Raw genomic sequence first — 22,830 nt, 5'->3', positions numbered from 1 at the left:
CCAAGGTGTCAAGAAGACCAATGCTTTGCACTCAGGTGATATAAATAACCATGTAAGACAAGAAAGTGTTAATATGGATAATGCTTGGTAATAATACCCCTATCTTACCTTACACATGAATGTCGCCTTCTGATTGGCTAAGCGCTATTCTATTATTTTCAATGTACCCCGCTTACAGGCGATGTATTATTTTCAGTGTACACCGCTTGGAATTCCGATCTCTTCTGGTGCTTCATGGTAGTACTTTTTAACCTTGATTAACACTGAATCATGCATGAAGCACGGAAATTACCGATGTTTTGTGATTGAAAATCGATGGAAAGGAGATAACTCTAAATCTGTTTACCTAGTGTTGTCTGCAAAATGGCGATTTGCCTCGCATTTAATGGAAGTGCTTCAAACAGTTCAAAATTAAAATTCAGGTGTTCAGTAAGATAAATACGTTCTTCAATGGTCCCTTGGGATCCATGGGTTTACATAAACAAACCTCAAGGGTACATGAGCCCATGGCCCCCTCACGACCAGTGAACAACTTATAATGTATATCTTAAAGTATTAATATGGATAATGCTTTAGACAAAGATGGTCACTATGACCATGTATAAGACAAGAGGGTTGAAAAGAATAATTATCTATTTACATTGAGACATTAAAGATGACAATGTCAGCCACTAAGTTTATGTGAAAAATATGTCACTTATATAAGTGTAATAAAAAACAACATATGACAACATCTGTTTGCAGGAGATCATACAGCCATATTTTAATGTAGTGTCTATGAATTCCATCTGGTGCCAGCAAAAATTGGATCACTTCACAAGCATGCAATCAAACTGTCATTGTTGAGAAATTCATTACCTATTTATTGTTTGTGTCCAATAATGAGAAAACGTGTTGCTCAATATCAATAGTCACCTTGACTTTCTGTTGCTTTTAGACAGCCGTATAGTGCTAGTCGGTCTCACGGTCACAATATTGTCTGCCTGGCCCTCAATACAATATTGTCCGTATTATGGTGACATAACCACATTATTTTCCCTACTGCCTAGCCCTCAATACAATATCATCTTTCTCATGGTGACTTAACCACATTATGTTCCCTACTGCCTAGCCCTCAATACAATATTGTCTGTCTCATGGTCCCTGAATCACATTATTTTCCTTACTGCCTAGCCCTCAATACAATATTGTCTTTCTCATGGCGACTTAACCACATTATTTTCCCTACTGCCTAGCCCTCAATACAATATTGTCTGTCTCATGGTGACTTAACCACATTATGTTCCCTACTGCCTAGTCCTCAATACAATATTGTCCGTATCATGGTGACTTAACCACATTATTTTCCCTACTGCCTAGCCCTCTATACAATATTGTCTTTCTCATGGTGACTTAACCACATTATGTTCCCTACTGCCTAGCCCTCAATACAATATTGTCTGTCTCATGGTCCCTGAATCACATTATTTTCCTTACTGCCTAGCCCTCAATACAATATTGTCTTTCTCATGGCGACTTAACCACATTATTTTCCCTACTGCCTAGCCCTCAATACAATATTGTCTGTCTCATGGTGACTTAACCACATTATTTTCCCTACTGCCTAGCCCTCAATACAATATTGTCTGTCTCATGGTCCCTGAATCACATTATTTTCCTTACTGCCTAGCCCTCAATACAATATTGTCTTTCTCATGGTGACTTAACCACATCATTTTCCCTACTGCCTAGCCCTCAATACAATATTGTCCGTATCATGGTGACTTAACCACATTATTTTCCTTACTGCCTAGCCCTCAATACAATATTGTCCGTATTATGGTGACTTAACCACATTATTTTCCCTACTGCCTAGCCCTCAATACAATATCATCTTTCTCATGGTGACTTAACCACATTATTTTCCTTACTGCCTAGCCCTGAAAACAATATTGTCTGTCTCATGGTAACTTAACCACATAATTTTCCTTACTGCCTAGCCCTCAAAACAATATTGTCTGTCTCATGGTCCCTGAATCACATTATTTTCCTTACTGCCTAGCCCTCAGTACAATATCATCTTTCTCATGGTGACTTAACCACATTATTTTCCCTACTGCCTAGCCCTCAATACAATATTGTCCGTATCATGGTGACTTAACCACATTATTTTCCCTACTGCCTAGCCCTCAAAACAATATTGTCTGTCTCATGGTGACTTAACCACATTATTTTCCCTACTGCCTAGCCCTCAATACAATATTGTCCGTATTATGGTGACTTAACCACATTATTTTCCCCACTGCCTAGCCCTCAATACAATATTGTCTTTCTCATGGTGACTTAAGCACATTATTTTCCTTACTGCCTAGCCCTCAATACAAAATTGTCCGTATCATGGTAACGTAACCACATTATTTTCCCTACTGTCTAGCCCTCAATACAAAATTGTCCGTATCATGGTGACTTAACCACATTATTTTCCCTACTGCCTAGCCCTCCCTGCAATACTAAGGCCCTAAATGAAGTACTGCCTCTGTGGTGTAGTGATTAGAGCATCCGCCCGGAAAGTGGAAGTTTCCTGGTTCGATCCCCAGCAGCGTCATACCAAAAGATGTTAAAAAATGTTACTTGTTGTTATTAATGGATACAAAAAGTACTTGTCGACTCAGAGTCCAATGTGTCTGAGAGGGGTATTCACGCTTAAATGTGGCATGACATCTCAGAGAGCTAGCACTATAAAACCAGCTTAAGTCTGGGCTAGTACAAGCAGCTACACACACACATGCATGCATGTCATCATCTGAGCGAAATATTCTTAAGTATGACATTAAGCCCCATTTCACCTCAGCTGACCTCATCCCTAAATGAAGGAACTCTGATTTTCTCAGTTTCTAAGATTTCTCATCTGACACTGGATCCTTCACAATAAAACTGGGTTTATCTGTTACATTCAAAATTATAAATATTCAGAGACTAAACAATAATCTACCACTGTCACCATGACATGCTGACATCCTTGAAGTGAGTAAGTTTAGTTTTACGCTGCTTTTAGCAGTGTTCCAGCTACATCATGGAACGGACACCAGAAAATGGGCTTCACACATTGTACCCATTTGGGGAATCGAACCTGGGTCTTCAGCACGATGAGCAGACGCTTTCACCAGTATGCTACCCCACCAGCCCAGATACTGTAAACGTACTTATATTCACTTGGTGCAAATTTCGCGGAGTTGACAGTTTAGACAACATTATTTGCGGAATCAGTTTGCCGTCACTAACAGCAATAAAAACACAGTGGCTTAACTTGACATGCGCCATGGATTGCTGAGTAAACGGAAACCCCTGTCTGCCTGATAGATACAGTAATATGGTTACTCATGAAAGTATTAAGAACTTAGGAAGTGACACATTGAGACGGTATACTATGTAAAGTGTTGAAAAACACATCAGTGCTATGTTAATGAATAAATAAAATCCTGCTGTATTATTTCTTTCCAAGTTGTTTCATGGTAATCCGTTCTGTATCAAACCATATCTTTCTATGAGTGGTCAAATAGAACATGTGACCAATTTCAGTGGTGGCCTCAACACACATTACTGGTTTCGCTATAATTCGTAATTCTGCTATAGGAATGGGAATTATTTTCGGTGCACGATATGGGAAATCCATTACAGCGACAGTTACTAGTGAGTTTGATTCATTTTGATTGTATCAGTCACCACTGTAACATTTCCATAGATTCCGGTCCTCAAACTTGATGTGTTATGGCAACAAGAGGCAAGCATGGGTATAGTTAATGAACGAACGGTTTAATCGCGGCAAAATATTTTGCACGAAAATAAAACCTACGCGATATAAAATACGTTTACAGTATTAAGAAATGGGGGATCACTGACTTTGCTAGCTGGTGATGATATACCTCACTCCGAGAGGGTGGGTTCGAATATGGACTGGTCTTTTACAACCTCCCCACACTCCAGCTATAGACTTGTGTCAAACCGTCGCCTTGACTTACCTTGGTCAAATATCCGGCTGATTCGTAAGACACGTTGGTGTCAGCCAACTCCTTTGAGGTCAAGGTTGCAGTGCCCTGAATTTTCTTCGAAAGTATCTTCACAAATTCATTCTCAGATATTTCTTTGCCGATCTTCCTACCTGTGTGGTGAAGAGATTTTGCAATAAAGTCAAAATAAGTGAAATAAGTGAGTTACTGAGTTTAATACCACACTCAGCAATATTCCAGACAATCCAGGGATCAACAGCAAAAGCATCGATCTGCCCAATTGGGCTTCGATGACGTGTCAGGTAAGTCAGCGAGCCTGACAACCTGATCCCGTTAGTCGCCTCTTACAACAAGCATAGGTTACTGAAGACCAATTCAAACAGTGATCTCCAGGTGTCATAAGTAAAATAGAAACAGTTCAATAAGTAAAACTGAATGGCAAACTCATGGCAGTTAATTAAAAAATAATGCACTGAAGCCAAGGCTATAAACACTTGAGTTAAACTTGATATTGGCCACGACCTTAAATACTTGAGTTTAAACTGATATTGGCAAATATTAAAAACACCTGAGTTAAAGTTGATATTGGTTAGGACTATAAACACTTGAGTTTAAGCTGATGTTGACAAATACTTGAGGTTAAGTTGGTATTGGTCATGACTATAAATACATGAGTTAAAGCTAATATTAGCCAATACTATAAACATTTGACTTTAAACAGATACTGGCCACAAGTATAAAAACTTGAGTCAAAGCTACTATTGGTCACGACTATAACCAGTTTCAGTCTAAAATTATATTGGCCAAGACAATAATCACTTCAGTTTAAGCAGAAACTGGCCACAACTAAAAATATGTTAAAGATATGTTAAAGATACTGTTGGCCCCAGCCATAACCTCTTGAGTTCACACAGATTTTGGCCAACTGATACTAAGTCTGCACTAATTCACAGAGTGTGGAGTGAGTGAGTGAGTGAGTGAGTGAGTGAGTGAGTGAGTGAGTGAGTGAGTGAGTTTTTTGCTGCTTTTAGCAATATTCCAGAAAAATCATGGTGGGAGACACCAGAAAATGGGCTTCACATATTGTACCCATGTTGGAAATCAAACCCGGGTCTTGGCATGACAAACGAACGCTTTAACCACTAGGCTACCCCACTGCCCTGGACTGTGCTGTGATTACAATTACATGACTGCTAGCAGTGTGGCCATCCCCTACCTGCAGCCATTAGCAGGCGTTGTTCCGTCACCTTCCCTGTGATCCCTTTAATGGCCTCCATGTACTCATCCTTGGATATAACTTCCTTGTGTGTTGTGTTGATCTTCTGGAATAAGCTGCGAGCAGCATGCCGAATCTTCTTCTCATACGCTGATGTCTTGAGGCACCAGGTGAGGTCATCTGCATCCCTCTCGTTAATACCTGCAGAGCCACAAAAATCCTCAGCAAATTCATAACAATAAGAGTTAGCTAACAAAGTCATACTCCACTTTGTCTTTCAGCTGATGATAATAGTTTAAGAGTAACGGTTGGCTAGTTTGACAGCTGTAGCCTGTTTTCAGGTAGTAGTTGCCACCCATAGTATTATTTTGGGGACATGTCCATTGGGCAAAAGGAGTTCAAATTCATTAATTACAAGACATCAATTTGTTTTGAGTGAACTCGATTTCTAGTAACTACTTTCAATGAAGTGTATACCTATGAAAAAAATATTTATGTATATTTATCTATGTCTTAGTTACCATTTTCTGGAAATGTATGAAATTGTGTACTTATGAATTTTATCATGAAGAGAAAATGTAGCAAAAATGTTGAATTGCGGAAATATAATAATTGAAATGAAGTTATATTGTGTGCTTTGCTAGGCAGAAACAGACCATATGTTCATTCCCTATTGTTTAATGATTGCCTTGGGAACTTTCATCTAGAACTAAAGCATCCGGCAAAAGGGGAACCCCACACTATCAGATATCATGTCATGGTTGCTAGGTTTTATGTACCCACATGGAAACATGTTTGATTTTATGTCTCTTTAGAATCAGAATATATCAGAACATTCTTGTCTACATTTTGCTGATAACAATGCTGAGTGCCAATTGCATTCAGCCTAAAGTTGTTCCGCAGAACTGGAAGTAAATAACATTATGGCCATATCTGGGTTACTGCAACAAAAAGCCCTTAAAATGTTCAAGATAAATTTTTGCAGTTTCAAATATTTTAATCATGTTCCTATTTTAACATAGAATGGATCTAACAACCTACCAGGTAGATCCCTCTGGACACAGCTCTTCAGCAGCACTGTTGCCTCCTCACTACCCTGTTTGGAGGCTCGAATCAGCCAATCAAGAGCCAGGCCTGCATTGCGTTCCCTCTCTATATCAGAGTCGGCAAGAGACAGGAAATGTTTCCCGAGCTTCAGCTGATGTTCCTCAGAGCCTGTGTTGGCATCAGACTCCCAAGACCGAATCACCTCTGGATCTGCAGAGTAGGGATATCATGTATGGAGGTGTGATATACATCAAATATCATGATATCACACGCCAATAATGCATCACACTGCCAGTCTATAGGTATGTTATTCCAATAACGATGATACATATATAACACCTATATCACATGGCCACACCACAGGTATATCATAGAGGCATACCGGAAGGTATATCACTACAGTGTGACAGAAATATGTATTGCACAGATATACCACAGGAATATAATGCAGCCATACCAAAGGTATATCACAGTCATACCACAGGAACATAATGCAGCCATACCAAAGGTATATCACAGTCATACCACAGGAATATAATGCAGCCATACCAAAGGTATATCATAGTCATACCACAGGAATGTCACGGTCATATCACCTGAGCTGTATTATACAGCTATTTATACACCAAGCCACTTGAAATGTACATGAAGCACTTTGGACCCGGTATGTACAGGGTACCCAACAGTCATGTGACTGGCATGACATGCACTTTACTGTATTGTAAAGAAAAGTTGTGATATTGGAAACGACATTTAAGTATCAATGGAGCATTTGCACATATTCCTTTTAAAAATACACCAGAAGTTAAGCCTCCTTTGCTTTGTTTGAGACTGAGGTTAGAATTGTTTTTGTTTGTGGAAAGGGAAGAGTTTGCACTAACATAGCATTGGAGTCGAGATGCAGGCATAAAATTGCCAGCTTGAGTGGCAATCGTTCACTTGTTTTCTGAACACAGACACTATTAATAGGTAAACAAGAGATCAATGACAACAAACCAGTGTACGTCTACACTATCTCCAGCAACTTTTCTTTTGCCTTTCAGTATATATTCACAACAATGCAAGGAACATTCAGGTACAGATACTCACTGACTGAGGGCTCCTCACTGACTGGGGGCTCTTCTTTCTTTGCCTGTGGCACAGGATCTGCCACAGCCTTCACAGCAGGCTTAGGTTTGGGATCAGGAACAGACTTAGGCTTTGGATCTGACACAGGTTTAAACTTTGATTCTAGCACCGACTTTGGCTTAAGCTCTGGCACAGATTTGGGTTTAGGTTCTGGCGCCGACTTTGGTTTGGTTTCTGGCACAGGCTTAGGCTTTGGTTCTGGTACTGGTTTGGCTACAGGATCCGACACAGGTGGAGACACAGGTGGAGACACAGGTGCTGCCACAGTTTCTGGTTTTGGTGCTTGGACCGGAGCTGGTACCGATCCCGGTTTCGGTACTTGCTCTGGTTTTGATTCAGTCGGCTTTGATTCTTCGTCAGTTGACTCTGTAATAATATTATACAGTGATGGAATAAATAACACCTATGCAATAAGTCATCATGTCATCTGCACAAACACATAATTATTTTATGCTGAAGTTGTTGATTCTGCTTGGCAGATACATACAGATACAGAGTATTATATGACGGTAAGAATAATACTGTTAACTAAACATAACAAAAATGTTAATTTACAAATTCAATTGAACCTTGTTAGTTTTATCCTTTTTGTATATATCACTTACTGTCAATCTAACTTTGTTTAGTAGACTAAAAGCTTCGAGAGCAAAAGAAAGAGTTTTTCTTATATAAATTGTATACAGGAAAGTTCAGTAAAATCATTTGGATACATATTTACACAACATTCCCAACCAAATATACATTCATCACAACCAAGTAGAAGATAGAATTAATAAATACAGCATTAATGGAAGTTGAGAATATTCTAATGCAATATTCAACCTATGTATATGAAATTATCAGAACTCAATTCATATGGGTCTACTGCTAGACACATATTAGATGATCCTGCGCACTAAACACATTTGTGACAAGAGAGGCAGTACAACGAATTGGGCGAGTACACTTGGCTGTTACAGGTAGATTGACGATTATGCACGTGCAATACACGTATATGACATGAAATCAACACCCCTTATTCCTTCGAATGATAAGACTGCAATTTCAGGCATAAGATACTGATATTCCACACTAACCTTTAGTTAAGACGAAGACAAATAGATGATTGGGGCATTGACAAGCATTTTAGATTTTCAACAATTTTGTTAAAAAAAAACCCCTGGAAAATGTCATTTGCTTCGTGAAATGGATCGGTGGTCCTAAACATATTTGCTCAGTATATTGTGTTGATTCAATTTGTTGGTATTGTACCTGTTCCCAAATTGAGTGTGCCATAAGGTCTCATAACTTTTCTTATAGTATTCGTACCTCCTATACCCTGGTTCACAAAACTCTCATGAGCCTGAATTCTTTTAACTTTTCTCATAGCATTCGTACCTCTTATACTGTAATATAGGAGGTATGAATACTATGAGAAAATTTATGAGATCTTAGGCTTACGAGAGTCTTGTGAAACGGGCCCCAGTTGGACTCTGGAAACAGGACAGACGAGCTGGAGCAACCGTTACTCTGAATGCTATTAAAATTGCATCAAAAATACTTACTATAACAATTTTGAATGATAAATAATTGGAGAGTTAAATCTTAATAAAATTGTTAAATTTACCACACAATTTTCAACAACAAGCACCGTGAGCACAACATGCAGTTATAGGTTGTTACAGCTTTTTTAAAAAAAACTAATTACGGGTGGGTGTTTGAGTGAGTTGGGTTGAACAGTATTCCAGTTACATTAAGTTATGACAGACCGGACACCATGAGCAACCATGAGCAAGCACATGGTGCTGACAGATATACATCTGCCCTTGCTATGCCCAAGGTTCATTATATGTTCTGCTTTGAGATATTACCACAGTGGAAGGTGTCTAAATCGGCACCCATTGGGACTGCAGAAATAGTCTAGTTTAGACAGCGTGCTGGATTGTAGAACTGGTGATAAATGTACAAGCCACGGGTGGAACTGAGACTTTATGCTGGTGTTGACAACTTGCCGGATTTGACAGATGCCGGTTATGACAGCTTCCACTGTATATCATTGCTTAAAGGCGAAGGCTGGACCTTCTATAAAAATCTGTTTGGAACACTGTTGTATGCCTTTTACTTCTAAAAAACATAAATAAAAATAAATAAAAACATATCAGGCACAAAAAATAGGTACGAAAGATAACATTAAACTACAAAACAAAAAACGTAAGATATTTTTCATACAGGACCAACCATGTTATGTTTATATGTTTAAAACTGACTGATTGATGCCACCATTCTTATATTCAACCTGTCTCAAATACACAAGCTTTTCCCATCTTGTGACAAAATTTGTGCAAGACTTACATGCAGCCAGAGTCTGAGATTTGATCAGGACTTCTTTGAGTGGGTGAGTGAGTTTCGTTTTATGCTGAACTTAACAATATCACAACTATAAGGCAGTGGGTGTCTGTAAATAATCGTGTCTGGATTAGACAAACCATAAGCATCGATATATGCAGCTGTGATACAATGACATTGAACTTCTATACATAATACATAGTGAGTAGTTCCGTCACTCACCAATCTGATCCATCTGATGCCCAGCCACTGAACTAAGCATCTACATACAACTACAGACCTATAAACAACACATCTCAAATGTTCTTTGCTTTCAGGAAAAGAAGGGATTTTCTATGCCCCTTGCAAACTTAAAAAATAATTCAAATAGACAAGTTTTCAAATATAACCATTTCACTAAATATTTGTCAGACAGGCTTACCAACACAAGGAAAGAGTGGCACGTTCCAGTCTGTTAACGATGATATACAACATATTCTAAGTGCAAGTGCACTGGTGCCATAAGAGAGTGATCACAGTGAGGAAGAATGAGTGTGGTTTTATGCCACTTTTAGCACTATTCCAGCAACATCATGGCGGGGCAACACCAGAAAAAGACTTTCACACCTTGTAGCATGTAGCGAATGAAAGCCAGTCTTCAGCAAGACGCGTTAACACTGTAACTATTAGCCTACCCCATCCAAGGAAATGACAGCCTGGGTTGCCATAGCAATTGAACATTGTCCTTTAACCATTTGCTTCCATTGTAATTCAATAATGAATGAGAAAGCACTCATACATGTATTGAGACTGCACTGGGTTGTTTTGGAATTGTAAGGAAATTACTGCACCAAAGCACTGTCACTCTGGGTTAAAGAAAGCTTATGTTGGGGTATCAGAAATACTATGAATGTGAAAACAAAACATTATTTATTCCTAAAATATATGTTATAATTTGGCAGGGCAAGGATAACTGATAAGAACAAACACAATGGTATAATCTCTGAAAATAATATATGTTATTAAGAAATGATCATCTATCACATCTTCACCACATGCAAAGGAAATGGTACACTATGTGGCATTCATGATACAATAAACCTAAGGATTCTCTTGGCGCAAGCATTATTTAGCATGACACAGCACACAAACAATGTTTATCGGTTACTATGCCATGATGCTCGCTGAACGCCCAACACTAACTAGCAAGTTCGTCTGAGTCTTCAGGTTCGGGAGTAATGAAAGTTGTCGCCAGGGTAGATACCGCTGGTTCCAAGGTGAAGGTGGCTTCTACTGGCTCCTCTGTAGCTTCAACAACCGGTTCTGTCTCTCCACTTGGCAAGGTCAAGGACACTTCGGTTGGTTCTGGTTCTGGAGAGGGTTCTGGAGATGGATGGTATAAGGATTTGTATCTCCTTGGTTTGAAGTCAGATGCTCTTTTAGATTCTGTATCCTGCTTTGGTGTTGGAGGTTCTTCTGCAGTTGACGATGCTGATGATTGTGAAGACCCCCATCTACGTCTTGGGGTCTCCTCAGTAGGTGTTGTTGATGTTGCTGATGTTGTGTCAGAAGTTCGGGCTGATCCTGATCCCCATCTGCGTCTTGGTGTCTCCTCAGTAGGTGTGGTTGATGTTGCTGACGTTGTGTCAGAAGTTCGGGCTGATCCTGACCCCCATCTGCGTCTTGGCGTCTCCTCAGATGGAGTTGAAGATGTTGATGATGTGTCAGATCCCCATCTAGAGGTTGAGGTAGAGCCTTCTGACTGAGTAGGCATTGCACCTGGTCCGTATCTGCGCCTTGGGGGTTCATCTGACTTGGAGGACGTGGGTGAGGAACCCCATTTGCGTGTGGAAGAAGGATCCTGGTAGGAAGGTCCTGTTGACCTTGTTGAGCCAGCACCCCACCTTGGTGTTGTGGAAGATTCTTCAGAGGATGTCGGCCTCGTCCTTTGTGTGGGCCTTAATCGGGATTTGTAGTCTGACTCCCATGGCTTTGGGTCTGAGGGAAGCAAGACTGTTGTGATGAAGGCCTACAATTTTCATGGCGATATGGATGGGGAAATCATGAACAGGTATAAACCTGAGGATGGGCTAATGGATGTGCTGGAATGTATCAATGGAAAACACGCTGGCAAACAGGATGGAGTTTGGGATAGGATCACAAGTTGCCCACTGAGTGGTGGTTGGCATAAGCATGACAAGCAGCTGACAACTGAATGGTGGATGTGGCAACCAACTTTGGTGAATGGATGGATGGATGGATGGATGGATGGATAGGCTCAATAAGCAACTTGGATGGATGGATGGATAAGCTCAATAAGCAACTTGGATGGATGGATGGATGGATAGGCTCAATAAGCAACTTGGATGGATGGATGGATAAGCTCAATAAGCAACTTGGATGGATGGATGGATGGATAGGCTCAATAAGCAACTTGGATGGATGGATGGATGGATAGGCTCAATAAGCAACTTGGATGGATGGATGATGGATGGATAAGCTCAATAAGCAACTTGGATGGATGGATGGATGGATAGGCTCAATAAGCAACTTGGATGGATGGATGGATAAGCTCAATAAGCAACTTGGATGGATGGATGGATGGATAGGCTCAATAAGCAACTTGGATGGATGGATGGATGGATAAGCTCAATAAGCAACTTGGATGGATGGATGGATGGATAGGCTCAATAAGCAACTTGGATGGATGAATAGATGGATGATGGATAGGCTCAATAAGCAACTTGGATGGATGGATGGATGGATAGGCTCAATAAGCAACTTGGATGGATGGATGGATAGGCTCAATAAGCAACTTGGATGGATGGATGGATGGATAGGCTCAATAAGCAACTTGGATGGATGAATAGATGGATGATGAATAGGCTCAATAAGCAACTTGGATGGATGAATAGATGGATGATGGATAGGCTCAATAAGCAACTTGGATGGATGAATAGAAGGATGATGGATAGGCTCAATAAGCAACTTGGATGGATGAATAGATGGATGGATGGATAGGCTCAATAAGCAACTTGGATGGATGAATAGATGGATGATGAATAGGCTCAATAAGCAACTTGGATGGATGGATGGATAGGCTCAATAAGCAACTTGGATGGATGAATAGATGGATGATGAATAGGCTCAATAAGCAACTTGGATGGATGAATAGATAGATGATGAATAGACTCAATAAGCAACTTGGATGGATGAATAGATGGATGATGGATAGGCTCAACAAGCAACTTGGATGGATGAATAGATGGATGATGGATAGGCTCAATAAGCAACTTGGATGGATGGATGGATAGGCTCAATAAGCAACTTGGATGGATGGATGGATGGATAGGCTCAATAAGCAACTTGGATGGATGGATGGATAGGCTCAATAAGCAACTTGGATGGATGGATGGATGGATGATGAATAGGCTCAATAAGCAACTTGGATGGATGGATGGATAGGCTCAATAAGCAACTTGGGTGGATGAATAGATGGATGATGAATAGGCTCAATAAGCAACTTGGATGGATGAATAGATGGATGATGGATAGGCTCAATAAGCAACTTGGATGGATGAATATAGATGGATGATGGATAGGCTCAATAAGCAACTTGGATGGATGGATGGATAGGCTCAATAAGCAACTTGGATGGATGAATAGATGGATGATGAATAGGCTCAATAAGCAACTTGGATGGATGGATGGATAGGCTCAATAAGCAACTTGGATGGATGAATAGATGGATGATGAATAGGCTCAATAAGCAACTTGGATGGATGAATAGATAGATGATGAATAGACTCAATAAGCAACTTGGATGGATGAATAGATGGATGATGGATAGGCACAATAAGCAAATTGGATGGATGAATAGATGGATGATGGATAGGCTCAATAAGCAACTTGGATGGATGAATAGATGGATGATGGATAGGCTCAATTAGCAACTTGGATGGATGGATAGGCTCAATAAGCAACTTGGATAGATGGATGGATTAGGCTCTATAAGCAACTTGGATGGATGGATGGATAAGCTCAATAAGCAACTTGGATGGATGGATGGATGAATAAGCTCAATAAGTAACTTGGTTGGATGAATGGATGGATGGATAGGCTCAATAAGCAACTTGGATGGATGAATAGATGGACGATGGATAGGCTAAATTAGCAACTTGGATGGATGGATGGATGGATGGATAAGCTCAATAAGTAACTTGGTTGGATGAATGGATGGATGGATAGGCTCAATTAGCAACTTGGATGGATGGATGGATGGATGGATGGATAGGCTCAATAAGCAACTTGGATAGATGGATGGATTAGGCTCTATAAGCAACTTGGATGGATGGATGGATAAGCTCAATAAGCAACTTGGATGGATGGATAGATGGATGATGGATAGGCTCAATAAGCAACTTGGATGGATGAATGGATGGATGGATAGGCTCAATAAGCAACTTGGATAGATGGATGGATTAGGCTCTATAAGCAACTTGGATGGATGGATGGATAAGCTCAATAAGCAACTTGGATGGATGGATGGATGGACAGATGGACAGGCTCAATTAGCAACTTGGATGGATGGATGGATGGATGGATAGGCTCAATTAGCAACTTGGATGGATGGATGGATAGGCTCAATAAGCAACTTGGATAGATGGATGGATTAGGCTCTATAAGCAACTTGGATGGATGGATGGATAAGCTCAATAAGCAACTTGGATGGATGGATGGAGAGATAGGCTCAATAAGCAACTTGGATGGATGAATGGATGGATAGGCTCAATAAGCAACTTGGATGGATGAATGGATGGATAGGTTCAATAAGCAACTTCGATGGATGGAAAGATGGATGGATAGGCTCAATAAGTAACTTTGTTGGATGGATGGATGGATGGATAGGCTCAATAAGTAACTTTGTTGGATGGAAAGATGATGGATAGGCTCAATAAGTAACTTTGTTGGATGGAAAGATGGATGGATAGGATCAATAAGGAACTTGGATGGATGGATAGGCTCAATTAGGAACTTGGATGGATGGATAGGCTCAATTAGGAACTTCACTGGATGGATGGATGGATGGATGGATAGGATCAATAATGTAACTTTGATGGATGATGGATGGGAACAACCATTCACTATCGATAGACGGATGGAATCAACAATCTACCGTTATTGGATGGATAGATTGGATTAGTGTCACAATTTACCATGGATGGATGGGATCAACAATTTACCATTAAAGGATGGACAGATTAGACTGGTAGAACAATTCACCCTGGACGGATGGATAGTATCAACAATTAACCATCAATGGATGGACGGACTGATTGGACTAGAAGAACAATTCACCCTGGATGGATGGATAGTATGAACAATTTACCCTCGATGGATGGAATCAACAATTTACTGTGGATCTAAGGTTCTAGCATTAGTTCACAGGGTGATTAATGGGAATGAGCTTTCTGACTGCAAAAAATAGTGTGTGGAAGCAAGTCATGAACATGTATGATTAAACCATGGATTTCAGATGGATGCGATTAAAAGGTCGTAGATACTGGGTTCCATGGGACATGTGCAATATATGCCACATTTATGTTTCATGTATGTGTCATATGACTCACGTACTTACTACATCACACACACATGGAGTATATAATATGCATGTACTGTGAGACACATGTAATGTATGCTATGACAAATGCGTATATATATATCTCCATATCTACATGTATCTATTACATATGTATCTCCATATCTACATGTATCTATTACATATGTATCTCCATGTCTACATGTATCTGTTACATATGTATCTCCATATCTACATGTATCTGTTACATATGTATCTCCATATCTACATGTATCTGTTACATACGTATCTCCATATCTACATGTATCTCTTACATATGTATCTCCATATCTACATGTATCTATTACATATGTATCTCCATATCTACATGTATCTATTACATATGTATCTCCATATCTACATGTATCTATTACATATGTATCTCCATGTCTACATGTATCTATTACATACGTATCTCCATATCTACATGTATCTGTTACGTATGTATCTCCATATCTACATGTATCTATTACATATGTATCTCTATATCTACATGTATCTATTACATACGTATCTCCATATCTACATGTATCTATTATGTATGTATCTCCATATCTACATGTATCTATTACATATGTATCTCCATATCTACATGTATCTATTACATATGTATCTCCATGTCTACATGTATCTGTTACATATGTATCTCCATATCTACATGTATCTGTTACATATGTATCTCCATATCTACATGTATCTGTTACATACGTATCTCCATATCTACATGTATCTGTTACATATGTATCTCCATATCTACATGTATCTGTTACATATGTATCTCCATATCTACATGTATCTGTTACATACGTATCTCCATATCTACATGTATCTCTTACATATGTATCTCCATATCTACATGTATCTGTTACATATGTATCTCCATATCTACATGTATCTGTTACATACGTATCTCCATATCTACATGTATCTCTTACGTATGTATCTCCATATCTACATGTATCTGTTACATAAGTATCTACATATCTACATGTATCTGTTACATATGTATCTACATATCTACATGTATCTGTTACATATGTATCTCCATATCTACATGTATCTGTTACATATGTATCTCCATATCTACATGTATCTGTTACATATCTATCTACATATCTACATGTATCTATTACGTATGTATCTCCATATCTACATGTATCTATTACGTATGTATCTCCATATCTACATGTATCTATTACGTATGTATCTCCATATCTACATGTATCTATTACATCTGTATGTACATATCTACATGTATCTGTTACATATGTATCTCCATATCTACATGTATCTATTACATATGTATCTCCATATCTACATGTATCTGTTACATACGTATCTCCATATCTCCATGTATCTATTACATACATATCTCCATATCTACATGTATCTATTACATATATATGTACAGGGGTTTAATATTTCTATAAAAGCCACTTGCCACAGGGCAAGTAACTATTAGAAAGTAAGTTGTCCTAACGAATTTTCTACTTGCTCTGATTTTTAGGACATAATCATGATAATGTATTTTGAAAGAACAAATCAACATGGTATTTGATGTTAATGTTTAGTGGACTATTGGTTTTGAGAAGCGATAAATAGCAAAGAAAGATAACTGTACTTTATTATCACTGTGAAATTTAATAATTACATTTTGAGCAGATATGAAATGAAATCCAAGTGTATGTTCAGTTTGACTATGTAAGCAGAAAATATCTAGTAGCCCACGGACAAGTAAGATATCATTGTTTGATTGCCTGAAATAAAAAACTGACTTGTCCCAAGCATCGGGTGATGGGACTTTTGAACCCCTGATGTGCTATATAACACGTTTGCTTGATATCTAGTGTACGAGGTATGTTAATTATTAGACATGAAGTGTTATGACATGTGCACATATTATATGATATGTAATTATGTATGCAATAAACACCATGTATGTATATAAAAAATGTGGTATATTACATTTGTAGATACAACAGTTCATACAACAGTATATACAAGGATAGAATTGCAATGTTTGTAAAGGGTGTTGTAGGGCACCTGACAGATGATTAAGGTGTGTCTTTGTGGAAAGGTATGCCCATTATCATATTTTAATGATCCAAATAAACTTAAAACATCACGATAATTATGTCCTATCAATTCATTGTTTAATATATCAATAACCATCATGAAAACTTGTGAATTTGTGAGCTGGATGTCCAAAACACTATCATAACTGCAAAAATAGTCCAGCTTTGTTTGTCCTGGACTGTAGGGGTGGAAATAACCCATTGCTTGACGTCCTAGTCTAGTGTTTCTTTCTGTCAGGCAAGCTAATCTGTATATCATGCTGTACCGATGTCCAGTGGACTTTCAATTGTTAATTATGTTGTTTATTTAAGTAATCAACAAAAAAAATCAGCTGGTGTATGGGCACACTTATCAGGGCCAGTGACTTTACAAGTGCCACTGTACCGGGGTACATCAGCATTTCAAGAATTATTTCCATCCCTGCTGGACTCATAAACTAACCCACAATTTATGTGATCATCCAAAACAGGATTTCCTGTTATGTGCACTGGAATTCAAACTATCATGAAAATTGTCTCCCCAAATGTTTCTTCAACTTGTGGTAATAAATAAATGCACCAAAAGGATTGTCAAAAAGATACATAAACCTAGTTCACAGCAGTGTGTGATATAGTCACTGGCCTGTTAGCCCCTTGCTTGTAAAATTCCAATCGTGCCAGTAAATCTCCAGTCTCTGGACTGACTCACTAGTGAATTTTCATGGTGTCATTTTGTAAATATATCACTCATTCTGACGTGTTCAGTTATAATACACTTTCAAAATCAAACAAAATTATGGCCTGATTGATTTTTTCATCATATTATCAGCTTAATGATGAAACCTGTGTCTACATTCAAATTTGGGGCTAGTGAATGATTTTGTGGGCTAGTAACTTTGAGGCATATCTAGCCTGAATGGCTAACAAAATTTGGAAACTATTTCACACTCTGATTCACTGAATCACTGATCAAGTTTCATCAGGTATCCAGAATGTGTTTGAATATGATGCAAAATGGCCGCACTCACACTGTACACTTTCGTCATACAGACTCGAATTCAATTGTCCTACAGCTAGTTTAGAGCATGCAGTATCTCAGACAAAAAGTATCAGATTGAGAGGAAAATTGTGCAGAAGTGCTGTGAAAGCTGAACCAACAATGTGAAATTATGAACTGTGTTGTACAAGTAGTGATCACCATGGAGACCGAGTTACCATGACTACATACCCATTTTTGTATGGTCTTTGCCCTACTTGTTTATAGCCTCTCTCTTGGTTTTGTACCTGTGAAAAAAACATCAAATCTGAAACATATGTTTATTTTATCGTCAACTAGTATCAGTTCACAGAAACAAATAATGAACATGAGGTGAGGTGAGGTGAGGTGAAATAGGGCTTAACATCATACTTAAGAATATTTCACTCAGATGATGACGTTCATGCTCGTGTATGTGTGGCTGCTCATACTAGCTGAGACTTTGTTGGTTTTATAATGCTAGCTCACTGAGATACCATGACGCAGTTAAGCTGAATATCCCACTCAGACACATTACATTGACTCTGAGCCGACCAGTCCTTGTTGTACCCATTAATGCCGCATGCCAGGCAGGGACCAACAAGTACCATACTGTAATGTCCTTTGGTTTGATGTGGCTGGGACCTTCCACTCTCTCACCACTACACCATGGAGGTGGTTTATGCGTATAAAACTTGAAATGTATGGTCAAAACACAAAGGTCAATCAAGGTCAAAAGTTAAAATACAGAGAGGTAAGTAAGTTTAACGCTGCACTCAGCAATATTTCAATATGGCGGCGGTCTCTAAATAATCAAAACTGGATCAGACAATCCGGTGGTCAACAGCATAAGAATCCATCTGCACAAATGGGAGACTATGACATGTGCCAACCAGGGTATAGATTTTCAAAGCTCTCTTAGCGCTAAGATAGTCATAAGTACCATACATTAACATTGACTTATGACTCTCTTAGCGCTAAGATCGCTTCGAAAATCTAGGCCCAAGTCAGTGAGCCTGACCACCTGATCCCGTTAGTCGCCTCTTACAACAAGTGGGTTACTGAAGTTCAGTTCTAAACCTGGATCTTCATGGGTCTAAAGTACTGAGAATAAACATATTGTTGTGAGACACTACTGACTGCACAGGTACCTTATGCACATCTTCAACTAAAATTGTTGAGAAATGTCCGTAAGTTAAAATAATTATCATGCTTGTGACGAGAAGCATATTCAATGTGTGTGGAAAAACAAAACTTGTATTTCAATATAATTTTCAATTGATATATGGTGAAAATTGATAAAAAATTTAATTGAACAGATGCTATATTACATATTCTCCCTTGTAGATGCAACTATGTCATTATGCCAAAGTCTCAAAGGGCCGAATACCCCCCGATAATTCACAGCACCGATTAAAGCAAATGAAAACTACATACACTCATTGCAACCTGGTGCCTTATGTAATATTATACATGAGTTTAGGTATTGATGATTTAGAACATCCTTGCACAGGGCTCGATTTAAGAGACGTTTACCTATTTGCAGCAGGTACAACGTAAGATAAAGACCTAGTTGCACCAGCCAAATTCCAGTTGTAACGTAGTGTGTTAAATCGTCAGAAGTTCCGTGAACATAAACACATGCCCCTGGTTTAGTACACAGAAACAGAGGTGATCCAGGTTTTCAAGAGTTGTCATAGCTGGAAAGTTTCAGTGCCATAGCTATTCACAAATTAGAAGAAAAATGAGCTGACATATTTATGCTTACAATGTTATAATAATTGTGCATTTATTTTTAAAAAATTACTTGCACCTTGTGCAAGTTAGTCTCATAACTAGTCTGCACTTTGTGATATTGGGTTGCACCATGTGCTTGTAACAAACCCCTAAATTGAGCTCTGTTGTAACAAAACTCATCAAGATCAGATAAGATCATTTTATTTCCACAAATTTCATGGCATGAACAGTGACAGTGTGTGTAGTTATTTGTGTCACTGCTCCAAGCCGGTCAATAAGACTGTAACAACTCGTCGAACTTTCGATGGATTGCACTTCGAAATGAAAACTATCGAATCATTGATAGTATGTGTGACTTTTGATAGTTTATAGAGCTGGTTATTTATTTTCATTAAATATTTGTGTTGCAGCTTCACTGAGTTTATGATTTAACTGTTTACTCGATCTGGGTTTTAAGTTTCTTGTTAGTTATTTATAGAGATTGAAAATACTTCAGTTTGTTTCTATTTCATATATATCATTTTGAATTCAATGAATATTCATTTCTGAAATGACTTCAGGTGAGACAATTCAAGCTTAAAAGATACTATGGCTGTTGCAATGGTATGTGGCAATAGACTATCGTTAACTATTTTATTGCCTGTGACACCTCAAGACCAGAACCTGTGACATATAAGTTAGTATTGTGTGTAAATAGGTAGGTACAGTACTGCATACTTCGATTTGTATTTCACTGATCATTTATAACAAAGTGGCTGTAATTGTCATTAACTTCCTAGCAGGTGTACCGCTAAACTGTAAGATCGTCCTGACAGGGCACTGACGACCAGAAAAATACTTTCGTGAAATTGTTTCTCACAGATAAGATGAGACCCTTCTACAGACATTTTTCACGTCCTCAAAATTCGGCTTATACACGGTAATATATGGTACTACTCAAACTGTTAAAGAATGCTCAACTGTTTCATTGTAATCCAGTCAAACTGTCACTGTATGAAAGAATCGGATGATCTTTAATTGCTGCTGTTTGGCTTGACTGATTTGTGTATAAAAATTGGTGAGAATAGTTTTACATCGTTTACAGCTATACACTAGCAGTATTTCAAAGTTGGGGGCACCAGAAATGGACTTAACACAGTGGACCCATTTGGGGAAGTGAACCCAGGTCTTCCATGTAATGAGCCAACACTTAACCACTTGGCTACCCCACCACCCCGTTATAAATATAGGGAGAGATCTTATGAAATTAACACACATCACAAATTCATCTCCAATGTTTCACATTTTAACTTCTAGAAGTAATGTGAATACCCTTGTGGATTATATATTTATGTTCATCTTAACTATTAGCATTTCAAGTCATACATATGTATGTACACATGATCTTTATATCTTGGAACAAAATCTCTCAGACAAGAAGATCAAACTGTGCCACTTTATTTTCAGAGATTATCATCTAAACTAAATTCAGTACAGACATTATTATAATTAGAAGACAGTAAACAAAATAGACACAATTCATGGACACAACTTCTTAAATGTACTAAATACTATTCAGCAATGGTAGAACGTTTTATCCATGAATTGTGATTTTTTAGTCATTCCTCAACTACCACGAAATGCCAATCAAACAAAAATAGTATCTACCTCAACAATTTGATAGCTTGCTTGTTAAGCTTTTTCCCAGTGTTCCCGTGGATGTGCTGGTTGTCTGCTGCTGGAGTTTTATATCTATGTTGCCGAGGTATGTAATTCTAGATACATCTACGAATCAATTATTGGCTGCACATCGCTGCACCTGCTGAAACTTCTGACGTGAAAAATGCCTCACATTTTGCACCATGTTAACCATAGCGAACCGTTGTCAGGTACCTTTCATCTACCTTCCCTCAGCAACTCACAAACACGGCTTGAAAGCGATGCTCCGGGCAGTCTATTTATATACATTCGGGATAGAGTACAGCGCAACTTGTTTATCGTGAAAGTTATGCATCGTTACAAATCTCATTCACTGCTAGCAGAAGAGCTGATTATGGACAATCTGAAAATTGCGAGTATCTGCTACAGTTCATTCTCAAAGTGCAAACAAACTGGTGAGGGTACATTTGCGTGCTCGGCGATTGTGACGAACGGCTGTAGGAAGCAAACAAACAGGTGATAATGAGTGGATTTACCTGAGATCGAATTTGAGGCAGCGGAGCAGGTCCCTCAAGCCGCCATACCTACACTTCCTTAACATGTACGGTGATCATGTGACCCGATGTACACTATAGCTGGTCACATGACATATGTCAAATTGTTTTGGGAATGGGCGTTGAGTTTTTGCGGAGTGTAAAGCTAGTGTAAAATATATTATCAGCTTTTTGAGGGGAGTTACTAAGACTGTTAATCGTATTTTAGATTTGACAAATATTCCTTCGTATTTAACGTTTCATATAAGGAGACTGTTTTTTTATATTTTACGAGCGCTTGAAGTAATTGCTCTATGACATAGAGGGTTGGGGTGGGAATAGGGGCAAGGTCACCCAAGAGGTCACATCAGTGATGTCGAATAGACTTTTGCAGTGTCTACATCGCTATATGTAACGTTGTAAAAGTAGCATAATCAGCGAGGAAACGGAGCTGATTCATTTATGTGAAAAAAAAAAACAAGAGAAAAAACCCATGACTATAGTATAAACAACAAAACAAACTAAAAACAGCTC

General features: G+C 38.6%; 1 protein-coding gene across 4 annotated transcripts in view; it reads right to left on the bottom strand.

The window, feature by feature from the left end:
- LOC137255750 (wolframin-like) overlaps positions 1–22,369 on the bottom strand; it is a 29,623-nt gene extending 7,254 nt beyond the window's left edge. Inside the window, exons 1-6 of one of the 4 annotated variants that reach the window (XM_067793262.1) lie at positions 22,300–22,369; positions 18,602–18,657; positions 7,339–7,743; positions 6,244–6,459; positions 5,203–5,403; positions 3,999–4,138 (exon numbers count right to left, since the gene is read on the bottom strand). In XM_067793262.1, coding sequence (XP_067649363.1) covers positions 3,999–4,138; positions 5,203–5,403; positions 6,244–6,459; positions 7,339–7,743; positions 18,602–18,605 — 966 coding nt within the window. In that variant the 5' untranslated portion in view covers positions 18,606–18,657; positions 22,300–22,369. Of the gene's footprint in view, positions 1–3,998; positions 4,139–5,202; positions 5,404–6,243; positions 6,460–7,338; positions 7,744–10,884; positions 11,530–18,601; positions 18,658–21,772; positions 22,031–22,299 lie in introns of those variants that run through there. The other 3 variants (XM_067793263.1, XM_067793260.1, XM_067793261.1) reach the window with 3 other exon arrangements.
- Between the last annotated feature and the right edge of the window lie 461 nt (positions 22,370–22,830).

This window comes from Haliotis asinina, chromosome 11 (assembly GCF_037392515.1).
Source record: "Haliotis asinina isolate JCU_RB_2024 chromosome 11, JCU_Hal_asi_v2, whole genome shotgun sequence".
Taxonomy (NCBI): domain Eukaryota; kingdom Metazoa; phylum Mollusca; class Gastropoda; order Lepetellida; family Haliotidae; genus Haliotis; species Haliotis asinina.
This window is presented reverse-complemented; position numbering and strand designations above follow the sequence as displayed.